General features: G+C 42.6%; 1 protein-coding gene across 1 annotated transcript in view; it reads right to left on the reverse strand.

Moving 5' to 3' along the window:
- ERC2 (ELKS/RAB6-interacting/CAST family member 2) overlaps nucleotides 1-19984 on the reverse strand; it is a 905732-nt gene that overhangs the window by 134063 nt on the left and 751685 nt on the right. Inside the window, 2 exon segments of the mRNA XM_017894219.1 lie at nucleotides 19147-19216; nucleotides 19218-19292. Of these exon segments, the coding sequence (XP_017749708.1) occupies nucleotides 19147-19216; nucleotides 19218-19292 (145 nt within the window).

A 19984-nucleotide genomic window follows, 5' to 3' on the forward strand; every position in this document is an offset into this window, starting at 1 on the left:
TGAGAGAGTTAGTAGTATAGCTCCAAGTTCAGAAAATATATTTTAACAATACAGCGATGCAATAATATATAGGCTAAAGTCATGCAAAAAAATTTTCTCATTCCCACACACTGAACTTGGTAATTATATAGAAGTTTGGATATTAAGGACCCAGACATCAAGGAGTAGATTAAAAAGCATAATTATGGCTCAGAAATAGCATGTGCCTAGGGACATTGCTGGCCAAGTCCTACCCTACAAAACAAAACAAAAAAAAGGTATGCTGTGGGGTGTTTTTTTCTTCTCTGCCATTTTGGGAAATAATCCATGAAAAGAATAAAGCACCATAATGATTATTTAGGGACAGACATGACTTGGAAACTGGTAGCAAAATAGGTCTTTAGTTCTAGAATTTTAAGGTTAATGGCCCAAGGATCTCCCAGACTCTAAAGCTTTATAGGACATTTTATTTGAAATCTGTGCTCAAGAGAATATACTTCAAATTTCCATGTCTCGTAAGTTGTACAATGGAAGGAAACTATTATTTTACTCTTGGAGTGGTGGTTGGGGGATGCATTAATGAAAGACCCAAATCATAACCTACTAACTACAGCTAAGTATGCAGAAAATAAGAACATGCCCTAGAAGGTACCCAACCTTCATCAAACCCAGGACAAGCTCTCATGAGCAGAATGACCCAGCAATCTCATCTCAGCAGCCATTTTATCATTAATTGAAAATGCTGGTTCCAAGCTGACTTTGTGTTGACAGTTTTCATATCACACTCTTACTTAAGAATACACAGTGGCTCCCTATGTCATGTGCATCAGATAGAAACAGTTCAGTTACTGGGCAAGGCCAATCTCTCACTTTCCTTCTTTAACAATCCACCTCCTCTCAGCTTCCTCCACAGAAACTCTCCCAAAGGTTGTCTGTCTCTAATTCCAAGCACACAGACTCATCTCAACTCTGGTGTTTCCCTGGCTGGAAATAACTTCTCCCTACAAAACCAGGTACTTCAGCCTCCATCACAGTTGGGCTCAAAATGTACCTTATTAAGAAAATTTCCATAACTAGAAGTATCCTGGAGAGTAAAGAAAACCAGAAGTGGGATCAGAAGGCCTGAGCCAAATGGTCAAAGTTAAGCCACTTAACAGCTGTGAAACTACCTGCAAGTTATTTAACGTCTCCAGTTCTATGCAAAAGGCATCAGCAAGCCGCTTGACATCAAGGAAGCTGCTCTAGATACCTGAGCTAAGTCTGTGGCTTCTGATTCCTTTTTATAGCCCTGGAAATTCTGGAACAAGGTCCAGACCCTCTCTGTGCTCAATAAACTCTGTGGATCAACTGTCTGTCTTACTCATCATGGTGTGCCCTGAGCAAACAGGCTTATCTCCACTTCTACCCTGACTCCTGTGACACAGTCCTATACTAGTCTCCAGTTACACTTTTCCTGGTGACAGTTACAGCCCAGAGTGATCCAAAATCTTGCCATTTATTTTACATTTCCAGTAGGTGAATTTGCAAGGCTATCTATGTATGGAGACCAAGTGTTGGGGGTCCAGGGATTCCCACCTTTGGGGCTGCTGACTCATTTAATTAGATCAATGCCTCTAAAATGCTGATCTGTCAACCAGATCTGTCAGCTTCTTGGTGACTCTCCCCTGAGATTTTGAGTGTGTAGGTCTGAAAGTGGCCCTAGAGTGGGTATTCAGTGAAGGAGACAAAACAGCTTGCCGGGCGATGTTAAAACAGAGTCAGGTTTTAGGAACTGCTGCTGCAGGTAATCTAACTATTTTAAACACTGAGACTCATGGACATTGTTTTCAAAGACTGTGCCTTGTGATAGCCAGAAATAACCCAGAGAACCAGAAGTTAAAACAATCATCTGTATCATTTTTATAATTATTTCCTCTAATTTCCAACTCTAATTTGTCACTGTCTTTCATTATCTATCAGTCTATGGCGCATGACATTAAGCCTCTTGGGAATTCCAAGCTGGGAATCACTGCATGCTAGAAAAGGTCCAATGCTGTTCACTATCTCTTCTCAGCGTGTCCCTGCCAAGGAATAATCAGAAAAGGCTTCTTTAACCTTCTCCTTCAAGTTTTCTCCTTTCTCCCTCAGGGATGCCTCTCTGGGGTCCAGGGAAGCTTTCATTCCCATAAAGACCTTGGTGTTGTTGGACATGAAAACCAGCAGGCACATATACCAACTCTGTCCCTGGATAAGTGTGTGGTTTCTGTTTGGTTTGTTCGAGAAGTTCTTTTTTGGATTTGCATTTCAACACTGTAAGAGATCTGAGAAACATCCTGGCAAACTGTCAGGAGAACATTCATTTGACTGGAGAATGAGGCCTCTCCTTTCCCAGAACTATCCTTTGCATTCTCTGAGTTTGAGAATAAATATAATAACAAACAACCAAACAACCATAGAAGTTAGACCCAAGCCTTGACTTCAGATGGCTCAAGGTGAAGATAAAAATCTATAAATCATTCCGCAGATCATGCAGAAGCAGGGAAAGATATTGTGCTGGTTCCCTGATGCCTATCTGGGGTCCCACAGTTCCATGGAACATTCCAGAAGTAATTTGGCTTTGTGCTCAGTGCACCGGGACTAATGCTTTTCAACAAAATTTCACAAGGAGATGTGGGGATAATTTTGGGTCCTGCTCTCAGCAGAAGCTGAAAATTAGGTGTGGCTAAGAAGACAGAATCAGACTTTTTTATGTGACCACTGTTTGGACAAAGCACCCAAGAAGTGAAAAATCATCTGCCCTATCACCACAGAGAATTTATGATGGATTTGCCCCAGAGGAGTCCTGCTCAGAAAAGCCTGCAAAACAGATCTATTAAAACGAACCTCTAATTATGAACAGTACAAGAATCCCACTGAGATAATTTTGCAGCTATAACATCAACCAATTCAATAATCCCAAAGCCCAGTCACAGAATCATCCGACTTGAGAAGATCTGAGTCCCTTAAGGGTGATTACTGGGCATGCATGACTGACCACCAAACTAGGTGAGATGCTGCTGATAAAAGAAAAAAGAACAGGACAACAGCTTTCAACCCAAGCCATTTAAAATATCCAACAATGGCTTACAACATAAAACTGTTTGGCGGCAGAAAGAGGGAACCTATTATCGAGTATATTTTCTGGACTGAATACCAGAAATGTAAGTAAGATGACAGGATGTGCCAGAGGTCATGTAAATGTGGGTGACCTGGTAAAGGAATGTGGAATGCCTGACTTCCAGCCAGCACTTAGCTCCTTCTACTGTGGAGGAAGTAAGGACCAAGGTCAGAAGGATGCTCTGCCTGCCCCTCACAGACTCTCTCCATGTTCAGCAGAGTTATTATCAGACTCAAGCATCACACATCACTCTAACATTTTCCTCAGAGAGAAATCTTAGGTTTCTTCTACTTCCTCAGTTCTCTTGGTCTTGGTCAGGACATTAATATTTGTTGAACAGCATGTTTTTAAAGTGGAAAGATATTTCAAAAATCAAATATTCTGGTTTGTTTCAAAGAACATGTTCTCAACTAAAGCCTGATTCTTTCTTCCTGTGGGAGTGAGCCACAGTTGGCAATGATTCACCGAAATTTCCACCAGCTAACAATAAAAAATTATGTCCCATTCTGAAGAAACAAAAGAAAAATTGTAGTGAAGTCGTACGTTTCCTTTCCAGTCCCCAAAGACAATCTGAAGAACTGATTCAACATGCCGAATTAAGTCCTGAGAATTTATCCATATCTAATAAGGATTAGCAAATGTTACAACACTGAACATGGTTGGACATAATTTATATTCCAACTTCTAAGGCACTGGGTTAGTGTGGTCTCATTCCGGCCCTGACGTAGGAGGATACAGAGAGCAGTCATGCTGTGCCCTCTGAGAATCCCTGTATGACAAGCAAGAGGGCTCTTTATGTGAAAAAAGGTTTCTTTACACAGGACCAGTACCCACAGGACCAGATAACTAACTCTAAAGAACCACTGAGGGGAGATGTGCAGCTCCCCTCCAGCCTAAGAACATTGTTCTAGAAGCAGAAAACCTAGTGATAGAACACACTCTGCCTCTTGCCAAAGCTGGGTGTCCACCTGCAACTTGGAAAATGTTGGAAACAATTCTAAATTACATATTGGGAGTGAGGAACATTAAGACTCCTAAACTTTGGGCTAGCAGCTCTGGTTGGGTCTGCTCCATTCCATTTCTCATCCATACTTGCCAAAAGCACAAAGAGGCAACTGGGACATTTGCTCATACTATCTGCTATTAAGATAAATCAGCAACACTTAAGTGTCTTTGGTTCATAAAAAATAAACCCCCAGAGTTTGCTCTTCCCCCACCAATATATCAACTTTTGTTTCCCTGCCTTACCAAGGATTGCATCAGTAGAAAGCTCAGGAACACACAGGCTCTTCCTGGAAGCCAAACCTCATCTCAAGAAGCCTCAGAAGACCCTGGCCCCAGCAGACCCCTCAGGAGCCTAGACATGCAAACATCATTGTTGGATGGGTATAAATACCCCTTTCCTGGAGGGAAAAATTCCAGAACCCATCCTGAACCAGCTTCTTTCATTCCTTTCTTTCCCTCTCTCCCTCCCTCTCTCCTCTCCCTTCTTTCCCTCCCTCCCTCCCTCGCCTCCCCATCTCACCTCCTCCTCCCCTCCACTCCCCTCCCTCCCTTCCTTCTCTTCCTTCTTCCTTTCCTTTCTCCTCCTCCTCCCCTTTCTTCTTCTCCTTCTTCTTCTTCTTGTTCTTCTTCTTCTTCTTCTTCTTCTTCTTCTTCTTCTTCTTCTTCTTCTTCTTCTTCCTCCTCTTCCTCCTCTTCCTCCTCTTCTTCTTCTCTCTCTCTCTCTTTCCTTCCCTCCCTCCTTCCCTCCCTCCCTCCCTCTTTCTTTCTTTTTGAGACAGGGTCTCACTCAGTTGCTCAAGCTGAGTGCAGTGACGCAGCCATGGCTCACTACAGCCTCGACCTCCCAGGCTCAAGCAATTCTCCTGCCTCAGTCTCCTGAGTAACTGGAACTACAGGCACATGCCACCGCATCCAGCTAATTTTTGACTTTTTGTGGAGATGAGGCCTCACTATGTTGGCCAGGCTGGTCTCAAACTCCTGGAGTCAAGCAATCTTTCCGCCTCGGCCTCCCAAAATGTTGGGATTACAGGTGTGAGCCACCACACCCAGCTAACAGGGTTCTTTCAAGACAGTGTTCATTCTGTTCTATTTGTTTTTCTTCACAGATAAATGAGTGTCTGGCTCCCAAAAAGGCAGAGGAGGTGACCCTATGTTTGAACACTGCCACTCAAGTTCTTTATTCCTTGGTCAGTGAACAAGTCATGTGAATCCTAGTTTATGTTGAGAGATTGTCACCAGAGATGGTATGGGACCACCATTCCTTGAAGCACAGTGCTACCCTGTGGGGAAGAATAAGATAGCCCCATCTTTCCACCTCACAACTAAGATCAACATCTTGTACATTTCTTTAGTCCTCAGGGGTTTTAAAGACCTTACCCTAGAGAAGATGCTTCAAGATAATACTTCTCTGTAACTTAGGTAGGAAACAATGTACCTATTTTATAGGAAGGTAAGTTGACCTGCTCAGCATCATACAACTAGTGAGTGGAGGTGAGTCAGGATTACACCAGTCAAATGAGCGATCTTTGGATCCTTCCTTCTTCACTGTTGTCTCTGAAATCTAGAATCCGCCAATATTGCCTGATGGGGAAAATGGCAATTGTATCTTGATGGGAAAACAAATGAGCAAAGAGTGCTGCCTTTACATGCAGATTAGCTAAGTGTGCACCCTGGCCCAACCACTTATCAGCTCTGTGACCTGGTTTCCCCATCTGCAAAGTGGGCATAATGATGGTACTGCCTCTTCAAGTTTTTGTGGGGACTATAATAAAACAAACGCACAACATTGTGCCTAGCATACCACTTCCTGAAGAAGCGTTAGCTGTGTTAATGTTCTACTGAACAATGCATCTTCTCTACTCAACTGTAGGCTCTGCAAAAGTGAATCCTGTCATTTGCCTGTGCATCCTCAAAGGCCTTGTCACAGATCAAGTACTTGACGTACTATGTGTGAATGCACTGGAATAATCTCAGACAATCAAAACTACAAGGGCTTAGAGGTCTGTTAGGTTATCTCTTTCACTTTACAGATGGAGGAACAGAGCCTGTGAGAGAGAGAGAAAAAAAAATGAGCTGCCCAAGGTTTCTCAGTGCATTGGGACCACAGCTGGGCTAGAACTCTTGGGTCCATTTTCAGACCCTGAACCTTCTACTGCCTGCCAGGGCTCCCCTGAGGAGGTGGGTTGCCTTGCTTTGTTTAAACTTTTAACATTACACTTTAAGGTAGCCTTTGCATCAGACATCTCAGCGAGCATTAGGCCCCCAAACCAAGAAGACTGACAACAGAAACTCTGCCTGGCTTTGTGATCCACACACCTCCTTCCTACCCTAGCACCCACCCCAAGTGGCTTCATCACACCCAAGGTGGCCAGGAGCAGTAGGGTTTCCGGTTGATTTCTGAGCTGAGTTTGCAATTCTAGGAGTGCTGGGCCATGAGAAAGAGGAAATAAGTCAGCTGCAAGATAATCAGTTAATTGTAGTTTCTGGGGCGTAAGAACAGCCTTGGATTTAGACCTTCTGAGTTGCCATTCTTGGGGCTTTTCACTCTTTTCTGGGATGACCACCTCTCTGTCTGATCTAAAGTTATAATCTTTTTGCCCAATTCCACTCCCAGGCTGTATCGAAGGTCATTTGAATGAAGATTTTTTGGTTGTGCCCAACAGGGGCATGTCCCAGTGGTCATATCAGGGCAGAGATAAGAGAATGGGGTTGGGCTGCTGCATGCATATTTTTTAAAAATAATGTCATCTAAACACTAGTGTTGTGGGGTTCTGGCTCCCCCACCTTGTCAACTTAGCAACTGCACTTGGGGAGCTGGCCCAGAGGAACAGACTCCAACTCTCCTGGCTGCGGTTTGTCCTCACTGAGGTCTCCCCTCCATGCACAGGGCTTCCACATGGCTCACCCCTAATTTGGTTGGAAAGCTCTAGTGCTTTCCCGGGCAGGGTATCTGTGGAACATCCTATTCAAAATCAGCTCCCCAAATCCCTCATACAGCATCATCTTTGGTTTTTCCCACAGTATTTATTGTCGTGCAACATGCCCTATATTTGATGTCTTTATTTTGTTTCTTGTTTCTTCACTGGAATATATGGGGCAGAGAATTGTCTGCTTTGTTCACAGCTGTATCTCCAGTGTCCAGAACAGTATCTGGAACACAGTACATGCTCAACAAATATTTGCTGGATAAACTGCCTACTTCTTTCCATGCCCACCTAAGTTGTAAAAATCTCTCTCTGCCTCTTGTTGTCTCTGTTTACGGATCACTTGCACTTCCTGTGGTAGGATTCTGCCCCAAATCTATGAGTGGCATGTTTTCAGAATGTAGCCTGAAAAATTTAACACGAACAGTTGACACTTATTTAAAAATTTACGAATGTCAAGTCCACTGTAGGAGACAGCTATTTCTTGATGCTCTAAAATCTGAAAACTACCCACAAGTCCAATAATTCAACTCTTGGGCATTAAAGAAATTAACATAAAAAATAAAAGCCTTATGTACTAAGATGCTCACCACAGTGTGATTACAAAAGTGAAAAGCTAGAAACAAATCGAAATCCCCAAAGCAGAATGGTAAAATTAATGACTACAAAATGATAGAAATCATAAACCAAGATATACGTTTTCGAAGGCTTTTAAGGACATGGGAAAAATGTACAAAATATTAAATGTTTAAAAGGCTAAACAAACTTTATTATGTAGTATGTCATGCCTTTGTTCAAATATGTATGTAGACAATGGAATGTAGGAAACTATAAATCTTAGTGACAGTTATTTCTGAGTAGTGGGACTATGGGTAACTTTAGTTTTTTATTTACATTTTTCTAAGGTTCTATTATGAGCATATATTATTTTTATGATAAAAGATATATCTCTATACCTTCAACTATGGAAAAGCTCATTTACATAGAAAGGATGCTACAAAATCAAATCCTTATTACTTTTTAATCTAGTGCATTATTAAGGGGTAACATTGAAAAAAAAAAACAATACACGGGAGATTCTGGAACTTTTAACTTTGCCTTTAGTGTGTTGCAGAGAATCAAAAGAAGAAAGTGACATCTTCCCCCAAAGAATATAAAGTTGAGAAAGATTAAAGGCAAAGTAATGGAAATTTTAAATTCCAAGTCTGATAAATGTCTTCCTGTAATCATGAGAGGAGAGGGTGAAAAATCCTTTTCCTTAATTTTCAGGAAAAAATCCTGATACTATTATTTGAAAAGCTGAAAAGAAGAAGTTCTGAAGCCAGGAAAGGACAGACCTGGTGTGCACCACAATGGTGATCAATGACAAAATCGATATCACTTTAACACAGCTTTTCAAGGGGCGGTGTGAAGCAAAAAGTGAGTGAAAAGGGGCTTTTCTTTCATTTTGAAATTCAGCATCAGGAGGACACAAGGGCAGGAAGTGGGATCTTTTTTCAATGTATTTGAAATGATAAGGTGAAGACAGCCTGAAAGGACTTTTAATTATATGATGAGAGGAAGGAAGGGAGGGAGAGAGAGAAAGGGACCAGGAAAAACCTGGTTTTATATGTTGAATGATGAAAAAGAAAATGTAAAAGTAAAGAGAAGAAGGCTTTCCCACAGTTACCTTGAGAATGAAGCACAAAGGCTGCAGGAGGTGAGCGCCACCATTTCTTGCAAGAAAACCAAAACGCCAGCACACTTGATTAAGCCTGTAGCCTTATCCCCTAGTGGCAACCGGTGATGTCTGGTGATGCAGGAAGAGATAAGTCGCCCTTCCCTGCCTGCACATGGTGGCCTCAGGTCATGGCAGGAGCCAGCGGGGGCCAGGCAAGAAGGGTCAGGAGGGGTGGGCAGTGGGTGCTCAGGGTCCAGAATAAAGCCTTCTTTATTCCGCTTTTTAGCCTCAGGATTACAGGGGCTAAGACCTAACCGAGGTATCGCACCAATTCAGGGACAGCTCCTGGGAAGAGCACGGAAAAACTTCAATGTGAGACCCAGTTGGGCTCTGGTTCCACCTCTCACCAGCTGTGGCATCTCTGCATAGCTCCTGAACCCAAGTTACCTCATCTGTAAAACAGGATTATTAACATCTGGTTTTTAGGGTTGTCATGAAGATTAAATGAGATAATAGATTTAAAATCCCTAGCCCAACGCCAACTATACAAGAGCTCAAAAACTGTTGGTTCCTCACATTCTAAAATGTGAATAGAAAAACAATGATGTACACCAAGGTCTCTGTACACATTATACCCACTCCTAAGTCTCACTGAAGCAATGTCAGTCTAATAACTCCCCAAATCCACACAGTCTAACAGCTGGATTCCTCCTCCCAAAGCACATTGGCTCCCTGGTGGCCGACATCTTGGGAATTTTCTCCTGTACACACTCTACTTTGGTGGTGGATCTGAATAGTCTCAGAGGCGGTAATGAACAGGTTAAAGTTGAGGGGATTTCAAACATGTCTAATCCAATAAGAGGCTTGGTAAAACATGCGTTATCACTTAAAGAATAAATGTTTAAAAATAGAGCACAGATGTGAAATTTGAATAAAAAGAGAGAGACAGCACAGTGAGAGATCTTCTTGGCATGTGGATGCTATTCTCTGTTTTGGTCACCTTCAGCTAAGCCTGTTATTCTGATATGCTCTGCCAACTGCTCAGTGCTGTGGGGTGCTTCAAGTTACTGAAGCAAAGTTGGCAAATCACTCTGAAATTTAAAAATCAGACCCATCTCCCCCTTTATGCATTTCTAAAAGCCAGGGAAAACAATGGTAAAATTGATCTTTTCAAGTTTTCTAAACTAATACTTAAAAGCAAAGAGTGAGTTTCCCCACCCCTCCTAAAACTAGCAATACTTTTACTGGGATCCTTAAAAACTTAAGAGAAAGTATCATGGTTAAATAGGCATTGGTCACAAAATATGGGCTACAGATTGCCAATCATAGAATTCATGGGAATTCTACTTATGTAGAAAGCATTCTCTGATTCCTCCAGCAGGCAAAGGTTTTTGAACTTCAGTAACATCTCTGCAACAAAAAAAATAGCAATTTGTCCTATTTTATCTTTCATGAGCTAGTATCTATCATACTAGAAGTAGAGATGATAAAACTCCAAGGCTTAAGGACAAAACCAACACATCCTATAGCCAAAGAGTGCCCATAAGTGCTCCATGCATGTTTAGGAAAAGGAACTAAAATACATTTAAAACAGAGCTTTCACCCAAGGAAGACACTCAGGTGAGAGACTCACATTATTGGCCATCAGGTCAGCCTGATGCTCTGGGAAGATGCCCTTCTGATAGGGATTTGAAAAATGCATGAAATCAGAGAAAATACTTTGCCTCCATATTCACTGAGTGCTATTTTTTGTTGCAATGGCAAACTGAGTGGATTCCCTGAGTACTGGGGTTGAGGCACCAGCTGCCTAGGATAAGGAATGTTTCCAGGCTAAGAGAGCAAATGAGTGTCTTACCCAATTGCTTGGACATTAAGAGGAAATTGTTTACAGTAACACTGAGCAGTTCAGGCTTTACCTCCATAAGAATGACCTGCCAGATCTGAGTATTTCTTTTTTTATTAAAAAGGGTTCTCTAGAATAGACTGTAAAGACACTTTGCATTGAAGTCAAAGATAAATAGAGATGTGACTGGATTCTACCAGTGGGACACAAACAGCTTAACCCAAAGTGGGTCTGCTGTAAAAACCAATACATTTGCATTTTAGCAATTTGATCTGGACCAAGTCTGTGATGCATTACAATGCTGGGATCAAATCAAGCTTTTCTGGAGGTAATCCAAACACAACAGGAGGCTATGGGAACCCTACTGCATGGAGTTCCTCTACTGCTGTTTAACTGTGCTAACCTCCTGAACCGTAAAGGGTAATTAAAAGTCATCTGCACATGAAGCACTGAAAGTGTAAATAGGAAGCACAACCGTGGCTTCTAGCAGAGGGGAGAAGAAATGTCTGGCTAACCACTCCACTCAGGTGCTTCTTACTTTCCTGGACAAGATGGGTCTACCTCTGTTGAGATCCAATTTTGACTGGGATTCCATCCTTATAGGTGGCTCTCCTGAACACATTCCAGGGCAGCCTCTGCCTTCTCCCACTTTTCACCACATCTGCGACTAATCTTTGTAGACTAATCCTTATAGACAGTCCTATGATTTTCGGACAACACAGGGCAGAGAGGCTCTACCTAAATAGATTACATTACAAGCAACTTGTTATGGCCTCCAGAATGTTTACCTAGACATGGGACTTTTCTTTTCTGCAAACCCCATGGGAGGCAGATCACAGAGAACCAGTGGACTAGTCTCCTGGTCTTAATGCCTTCCTGCTCCAGCTGACCTATGTGTTTCCTGGTGGCCAAAAGCAATGCCCAGAACTGGTAGAGAAAGGAAAAGAAAACCAAGTACAATTTATCTCTGATCTCAAAAGTAGTCTAACCAGTTCTGAGAAATAAGCTGGTTCTAATTTTAACTAAACAATAATGTCTGGCCCTCATTTTAAAAAGGCATTTTCATCGAGGATGTGTGTATCACTACTTCAGCACATAGGGGAACATTTGGGAATATGGCTTAGGGGGTAAGATTTAGTTTTAAGCTTTCTTCAAAACTCCTTAGCAGCAGGCAAATCCAGTGATTTCAGAATTAATTATTTTGATGTCAGTTCTTTTTTCAAGGGTGAAGAAAAAGAGTTGGGGCCCTGGCTCCAAGACACCAAAAAAGGAAAGGTGGTAATTTTCTTATGTTTTTGAACTGGCCTCCATAGAAAAGAACCAAATCAAAATTTAACTAATTCCCAGTTGAGGCCCTCTCCCAAAACTGCACAAATCTGCAAGCAAGATTATTTTTAAAAAGAAACAACATAAAAGTATCAGAGGTATATGCCTGTGAAGAAACAGGAGTGGAAGGAATACAAAAGTTGGATAGTGTTAGATATCTACTCTACCAAACTAGAATCAACCCTTTACCTTTTTTTAATGCAACACATAGCAGAAAGTTAATTTGTATTACCCTCTTACCTTTATACCACGCTCAGCCTAGAACTAACCCAAATGTCAACACCTGCAGAGCATCACAAAGATTCTTTTATTGTTAAGCACAGTTGCAATTTCTGAACTCGTTTCATATCACCTTTAGCTTTCTTGACAGATGTTTAAAAATAGTTAAACTATTTCTAGGCAAATTGATTTATGAGATACTCGGGAGTTTTCAGGGATGAAATGGAGGGATTCCCTTCATAACAGCAAGCAACCTCTGCTACTTCTGAGAACTCAGTGACATTTTATTCAAAAAGAGTCCAAGAAATTTGAGAAGATTTGAACTAGAAGAAGGTAAAAAATTTGGAATAAAGTCCAAAATTACCACCATCCCAAATAGTTCAACCATGGGGAAAGTCACTCTGTAAAAGTGTTTTGCAATGTGGCAAGAAAGGGCATGGTTACATTTTGAGGTCATCAGTTGACACATAGGCCTCATCTTCTCTATCAAGCCCTATAGACTGGTGGTGGCTGCCTAGAATATTGGGGTGAGAATTATGAGGCTAAGTCTTATCTATAGAAACAAGGATCATGATTGATGGATTATTTTTCTTTTCTTGCCATGATTTATTCATTCATTCATACATTCAACAAATAATTGCTGAATGCTAGCAATTGTGTTAGTAACAGATAACACAATTATCAGAGATCAATGATGAGCAAAAAGTCATATTACCATATTCTCAGTCCTTATGGAGCTCAAAAACTAGCAAGTCAGATAGCTATTATTAAAATCATCACAAAACAAATGCAAAATTGTATCTGTTACAAGTGCTGTAAAATGGATAATATATGTGCTGAAAAGTGTCAACTTGGCAGATTTGACCCAATTGAGCAAGTCCCAGAAGGCTTCCCTGGAGAAGTGATGTTGGACTGAAATTGAATGGATGAATAGGCATTAACTAGGTAAAGAAAAGAGGGAAAAACATTCCAGGCAAAGGAAAGGGTACATGCAAGATACAGAGCACATTGGTTTAAGTTTGTATTTATCCTAACACCTAGAGGAGCCTGGGAAGGGTTTTCAGCAGTAAGGACTGGAGGGTGATGAGTGTAACCTGAGATTTATCTTTAGAAAAGATTATGTTTCTGCCCACTGAAGTTTGAAAACAGCTGGCCTGGCCTGGAGGCCAAATGTACTTCTTCTCCTAGGCACAGGCAACCCCCAGTGTAGGCCAATAGCAGGGGAATGGCCTCTCTTGTCTACCTGAATGCCTCTTGACAGCAAGGAAAGTCAAGATTTAGACTCTTATGGTGTGTTGTTGAAACTGCCAGAAAGTCAGGGAGGGTATTTTGTCATTAGCCCTACTCCCTCCCACACTACTTAAAAACCTCATCAGGTATGACAGGCAAATTCCAGCATGAGTTCTCTTTTGTGGCTCCAACGGAAGTAGCAGTGTTTCCTAAAAAGGCAAGTCAAGCACCTTGAGACTCCATGGAGGCTGGAGCTAGGGGATGTGGAAAGTGAGCATACTAGGGTAGCCTTAAACAGGCCAGTCCATAGTGGTGACTAGGGGAGCCCTCCCTATTCTGAGGCTGCAGAGTTAGTGTATTCTGCTTCCTAACTGCACAGAAGTTCTGCTTCAGAATACACCACTCTTAGCAGATCCTGCACAGGAGTCCTACAGTCTACTCCACCCATTCCCACTCTGACAACTTACTTCCTTGCCTCCTTGCTCACTCTACACCAGCCATTAGGCTCCTTGTTATCACCCAAACACACCAGCACACTTCTGCTTCATTCCCTCTGCTGGAAAATCCTTCCCCTAGACATCTACATGGCTCATTCCCCCGCCACCTTCAAGTCCTTGCTCCAATGTCTCCTTCCCAATGAGACCCATCCTGTCTACCCTATTTTAAATTGTCACCAGATCCTTGATCCTACCCTAGAACTCCTGTTTTGCCTTATGCTAGTCTGTATTTTTCTTCTTTTCTACTATATAATTTATTTACTATGTTCATTGTTTATTGCCTTTCTCCCCCTATTAAAAAGTAAGCCTGTCTGGGTGTGATGGCTCATGCCTAACAATCCCCGCACTTTGGGAGGCCAAGGTGGGAGGATTGCTTGAGTCTCAGAGTTCAAGATCAGCCTGGGCAACCTAGCAAGACCTTGTCTCTTCTAAAAACAATAATAAAATAAGCTAGGCATGGTTGTGCACATCTGTAGTCCCAGCTATTAGGGAGGCTGAGGTGGGAGTATCGCTTGAGCCCACGAGTTGGAGCTTGCAGTGAGCTGTGATCGCACCACTGCAGTCCAGCCAGGGCAATGCAGTAAGACCCTATCTCAAAAAAAAGAAAAATGTAAGCTCCACAAGGAAGTGGTCTTTATGTGTTCTAGTCACTGATGTATTCCATGCCTAGCACTGTAACACAGAGCAGGCAGTCAGTAAATACTTGTTAAGTTGAATTCCAATGTGGCAAACATGACACTTGGTCTTACCAAGCTGCACACTCCTATTATCCCCATCACCCTGGACAGGTTGGGAGTCATAAGCTGAACCACTGGAACTGGGTTTCTCTGATGACATCTGTGAGGTATGGGGGCTGATCATGGCTCACAATGTTGCTTTAGGGAGTCAGTGTTCAGCCTAGCCACAAGCAAGATCTCAGCACTCCTGCAGCACCAGGGCCAACTCTGCACCAGATATGAGTGGTTTGATGGTGATTAAGTCATATAGTCTCTTGGACTTTGGTTTAATCAACTCAAAAATAAGGATGATGCTTTTCTCGTTGGGCCAGGCAAAATATCTGTTATAGATGATTCCCCAGCACCTGGCAGAGAGTCTGGCACAGAGTAGGTAGGCAATAAGTTGGTTGATTATAAGGAAAAAATGAGATGATGTTTGTAAACTTATGTAACCATAAAGCACTTGGCATAGAGCCTGGAAAATGGTAATCATGCATTCATTCACACAACAAATATTTACTGAGCACCTACTATGTGCCTGGCAATAACTCAGTGACTTGTGTTGGTCTGGGAAAGGGAGAGACTTTCTGTATAAGTTGAGCTCAAAAGGCTGCCTGGGCTAGGCATGGTGGCTTACGCCCATAATCCCAGCACTTTGGGAGGCCAAGGTGGGAAGACTGCTTGAGCCCAGGAGTTTGAGACGAGCCTAGGCAATATAGTGAAACCTCATTTCTACAAAAAAATATAAAAATGAGCTGGGAAAGGTGGGGCATGCCTGCTGAGGTGGGAGGATCGCTAGAGCTCAGGAGGTGGTGGCTGAAGTGAGCTGTGATTGTATCACTGTACTCTAGCCTGGCTGACAGAGTGAGACCATGTATTGAAAAAGGAAGGCAGTCTGACGAGGGTGACATCTCTCATAAGCCAGTCTGCCTCAGTATCTGCACAGAAGACTGAGCAGGCCAGGCGGGTGGCCTTCCCCTCTCACTGGCCCTGAAAGAGCTCTGCTCTTCCAAGTCAGCCATGCACATCAAGACAATTGAGATCTGGGACTCACCCTCCCAGGACTGCCCTTCCTCACTGATATCATGTGGGTTGCATACACAAAGCAAGCAAATTTCATAAGTGCTATGGGCCTCTTCCGTGCAGGCTGGGACCTGGGGTCCAGGGTTTCTGACATGTCTGCTCACTGCTCCATGAGTGCTTTGGCTTTAGGAGAGGAGGACCAGGAAGGCTTAGGTGTCAAGGTCTATTTGCTCTTTCTGCCACAGTTGCCACAGCTCAACAATGTGTTCTCAACCTGTGCCCAGCTGTGTGCAAAGCAGTAATGATGAAATCAAAATTAAACTACCTCTGAGTGTTGGCGGTTATAATATCAATTAGTAGTAGTAGCAATAATAGTAGTACTAATAGTAATAGTAGTTGCAATAGCAGCTTACACATATGTAGCACCTATTATGTGCCAGGCATATGCAAAGCACTCAGTTTACCTTTCACCTCACAATAACTCTTTGAATTGTTAGCCCAATTTACAGATGAGGAAACTGAGGTTCAAGGTTTAGTATCTTGCCTGTAATCACCCAGCTAATAAATGCCAGAAACAGGATTCACCTTAAGCAGTTCAACTTTGGATGTCATCTTTTATGATCATTTGGCAAAGGGTCTCCTTAAGTATTATGGTGTATCCAACCGTGAGGCTGAGCAAGATACCCAACCTCTCTGGGCCTCTGGCTCCTTCTCTATAAGAGTATCACACGCTCAGTCTTTTTGGGAGGTGATGAGTTGATGTATGTAAAGCCCTTATACCCATGCCTAGTACATGATGAGGGCTCAAAAGTATTAGTAATTGTTGTCAATGTGATCAAAAAGCCTAAGTGTAAGGACTCCAGGCAGAACCCACTGTTTGTGAACAGCTGGAGAACATTCTTTAATGGTGTTTTTGGCATCTACTTCAGGTTTATGAAGATAAGGAGACCTCACAATTTCTGGGAATACCATTCTGCTTGACACTCTGAATTTCTCCCTGAACCTGGTGGGTGGGGTATGTGTGGAATCCGATAGACTATCTAAAGCCTGAGCCCCATCACTTACAAGCTGTGAGTCGTTGGACTGGTTATTCCATACCCTGAGCCTCAGTCATGCTCCCTAGAAAAGGGAGATAATGCTGCACACACTCACATGGTTGCTGTGAGGACTATGGGACAACATCTCTGAGGGACACTGGATATAAGACCTAGCATAAATTCTCAATAAAAGGGGATTATTTTGATAGCACATTAATCATTGTTCTTAGAGGCATTATCATTGGCAATAAGGATACTGAAATTCAGGTGATTTTTCCTGATCTTTGGTGGGTGGGGTGAGGAAGGATATCAGACCTAAATCACCAAGGAGCCCATCCTCTTCCTTCACTGCATCCTTCTCCACAACAGCCCTTTAGACACTGCCTTAGCACATACAGGAGCTGAACTCTGCATAGCTGGGGTTTCCCAAATGTACCCCATGACACCAAAAACCAAGCTTGTTGTAAAGAATAAAGGCTTTGTGCAGGTTCCTAGGAGCAAATTGAAGGACTATGCTCAATCCTTACTGGAATCGAGAAGTGAATTTTCATGATGCTGAGAAAGAAAAAAGATAGCCTTAAAAATTCCTTGTTGGGAAAAGTAGAGGGGAACATGAGGAGCAAACTGTCTAAGAGAAAGAAAGGAAAAATTATCCACTGCCTGGTAAGAAGGCTTCTGGCAATTCTGCAGCTCCACCAAGTTAATTCAGCAAGAGCTGACCCTATCAGGTGGCCAAAGTCTGGAACCATTGATATATACACAATAAATGAAATGACACTGCAAATCATGATATAATGCTATCATCTATGGTCTCAGACTTTATGGCCATAGAGTACTGAAAATCATCAAAAGAGGTGAAGGTCAAGGTTGGATGAGCTCTTATGCAACCCCACCCCCAATGATTGGGGCAAGTGTCTCCCTAGCAGCTGACTGACCTGAGACCTTTGGATCATGTATGCATCATAGCTGGACCAGTGGTACTTGGCTGTAATATCTGGACTGTAGCCAGCACCACAAGAGCATGGTATTTTCAAGCTCAAGGGCTGTTTCTCAGGTCTATAAACCTGCAGGAGAAACCTACAATGGTTAGGTGCAGGAGAGGAGGGTGCAGGGAAGGAATTAGGGAAAAGCAAAGAAGGATGCTCATTTTGACTTTCTGTGGCCAAGTAGGTGGAAAACCCAGTGTAAAAGATGCACAGCTCCAAAAAAAGAGGTCAGGTGTAAGCAATCTCCGACCCCTGAGGCCAGCATTAGCAAGGCATACCACTCCGTGGAATGATCCCAGTGTCTTGCAGTGACTGGGACTCTCCCTCTATGAGGACAAGGTGCTCAGGCACAGTAGTGGTCTCTCTCTCTCTCTCTCTCTCTCTCATTCTCTGTCCCTCTCACTGTCTCTGAACAAGGCAGCCCCATGAGAAATAACTCTGGTGCAGGGCCAATGTATGTCTTTTCCTTCCTGAGAGGGAAAAGGGTTAGTCACATTGTAAGTGGAGGGGACTTAATCCTTCAGGCTTCCTTTCCACTCACCTTGCCCATGGTGCTTGGCACAGATCACTCTAGCAGGCAGAGAGCCTGCCCCAGGGGCTGAGTCAATATCGAGGCACTCTACATGGTAACTGTGTGGCCATTAGAGAGCTTCAGAGCCACATATGTCCCTAGGTAAAATGTGGTAGCCACCCTGCAAGGTCATAAACCATTGAGCTGACTGATTTCATAATGAACTCGAATCTTAGTGAATATCTTTAATCGTTGCTTACAAGAGTCACCAAGTAATATGAGGAAGATAAATATCTAAAGATTTCATGGATGATTTTCCAATATACTTCAGATGTAATTATTTCCATTTAAGCTACTCCCAGAAAACCTTCCAGAGAGCAAGGAACTTTCTGCACAATTTAGAACTATGCCCCTGCTTCCATGTCCCTCAAAACAAATACAGTGGCCTAGAGGGTCAAAAACACAGGATAATGGGGCAAACGGGTGATTTTTTAAAAATAGTGTGAATAATGGCTGGGTAGTCTCTAAGCATAGTCTGGCAGTGCTAGAAGCTGGGAGATGCTCCTTGGCTGAAATGTATTGGAGGAAATAGTCCAAGAACTAAAGTTGAAAGAATAGAGAGAAAGAAACCTAAAAACCTGGATGAGGGCAGTTCTTTACAGGGACCAGAAAGTGAGCAAGGCAGAAGGTAACAGGTCCAACAGGAAAGAAGTTTACCCAGAATTTAATTATAAGTTTCTAGAATTTAATCAGAAGTCAAACGAAGTCCACTGGAAGAAAGAAAGCTGAGAGCTACTTCTGGGGAGATGATGCTGACACAAAAGAAAGGAAAACAGCACTGGTTGCAAACCACACAAGCCCAGCCACATGCACATAAACACAGAGAAACAGTAAAATGCTGTTGCAGCGACAACTGGGTCCATTGCACTCCTACCTGGTTTTAGCGGCGTGAGCCCACAGGATGGATATGGGAAATGAAGAGTGGCTAAAATCCAGAGAAAGCCCACAAGGCCCCACACCCAGCAAAACACACCTGGCTTGCAGGAGGCCCCACCTGCTGCTTTAATTGATGTACTAGTCGGTCTTTTTCTCGCTTGAGGGCCATGACTTCTTCCTGCGTCTTTTCTTTTGGAGGCAGACAATTCCAGCAAGGCAATGTTTGCATCTTTTTCACTGATGGCTGCAAGTAGCGCTTCCTGTCTGGTAAAATAAAGATTATTGAGATCATTTTTGTAAAATAAAAAAATCCCAAACAATTGGCATTTATAGTTGAAATGAACCACAGAGTATTGTCTCAATGGGAAGAAATTATGAATTGTACTTAAAACAAACTAGCTCTTTGGGTTTCAGAATGGACACAGTACTTTGGGTCAGAATCCCTGTGACTGCACACTGCAGCCACTGAGAGAGGAATCTTTTAATGGCTTCATAGATGTAGCCACATATTAGAAATAGGAGGGGACAAATCTGAGCATTCATTGCCGACACATTTATCCACCCATCCATCCAAACATACATACACTCATCTATCCATCCATCAATTTGCCAAGATTCTTAGTCTGCTTTCTGTTGTTATAAAGTAATACCTGAGACTGCATAATTTATAAAGAAAAGATGTTTATTTGGCTCATGATTCTGGAGATTGGGAAGTTTAAGGGCATGGTGGTAGCTTCCAGCAAGGGCTTTTGTACTAACATGGCAAGAAAAGTAGAAGGACAAGTGAGCAAGTGTGAAAGAGACCACAAGATCAAGCAAAGCTTGCTTTTATAACAACCTGCTCTCTCAAGAACTAATTCACTCCTGAGACAAGAGAATTACTCCATTTGTGAGGGCTCCACCCTCATGATCCTCATGATCTAAGTACTTCTTAATGCCCCTGCCTTTTAATACTG

The sequence above is a fragment of the Rhinopithecus bieti genome, unplaced genomic scaffold (genome assembly GCF_001698545.2).
Source record: "Rhinopithecus bieti isolate Rb0 unplaced genomic scaffold, ASM169854v2 scaffold_21649, whole genome shotgun sequence".
Classification (NCBI taxonomy): domain Eukaryota; kingdom Metazoa; phylum Chordata; class Mammalia; order Primates; family Cercopithecidae; genus Rhinopithecus; species Rhinopithecus bieti.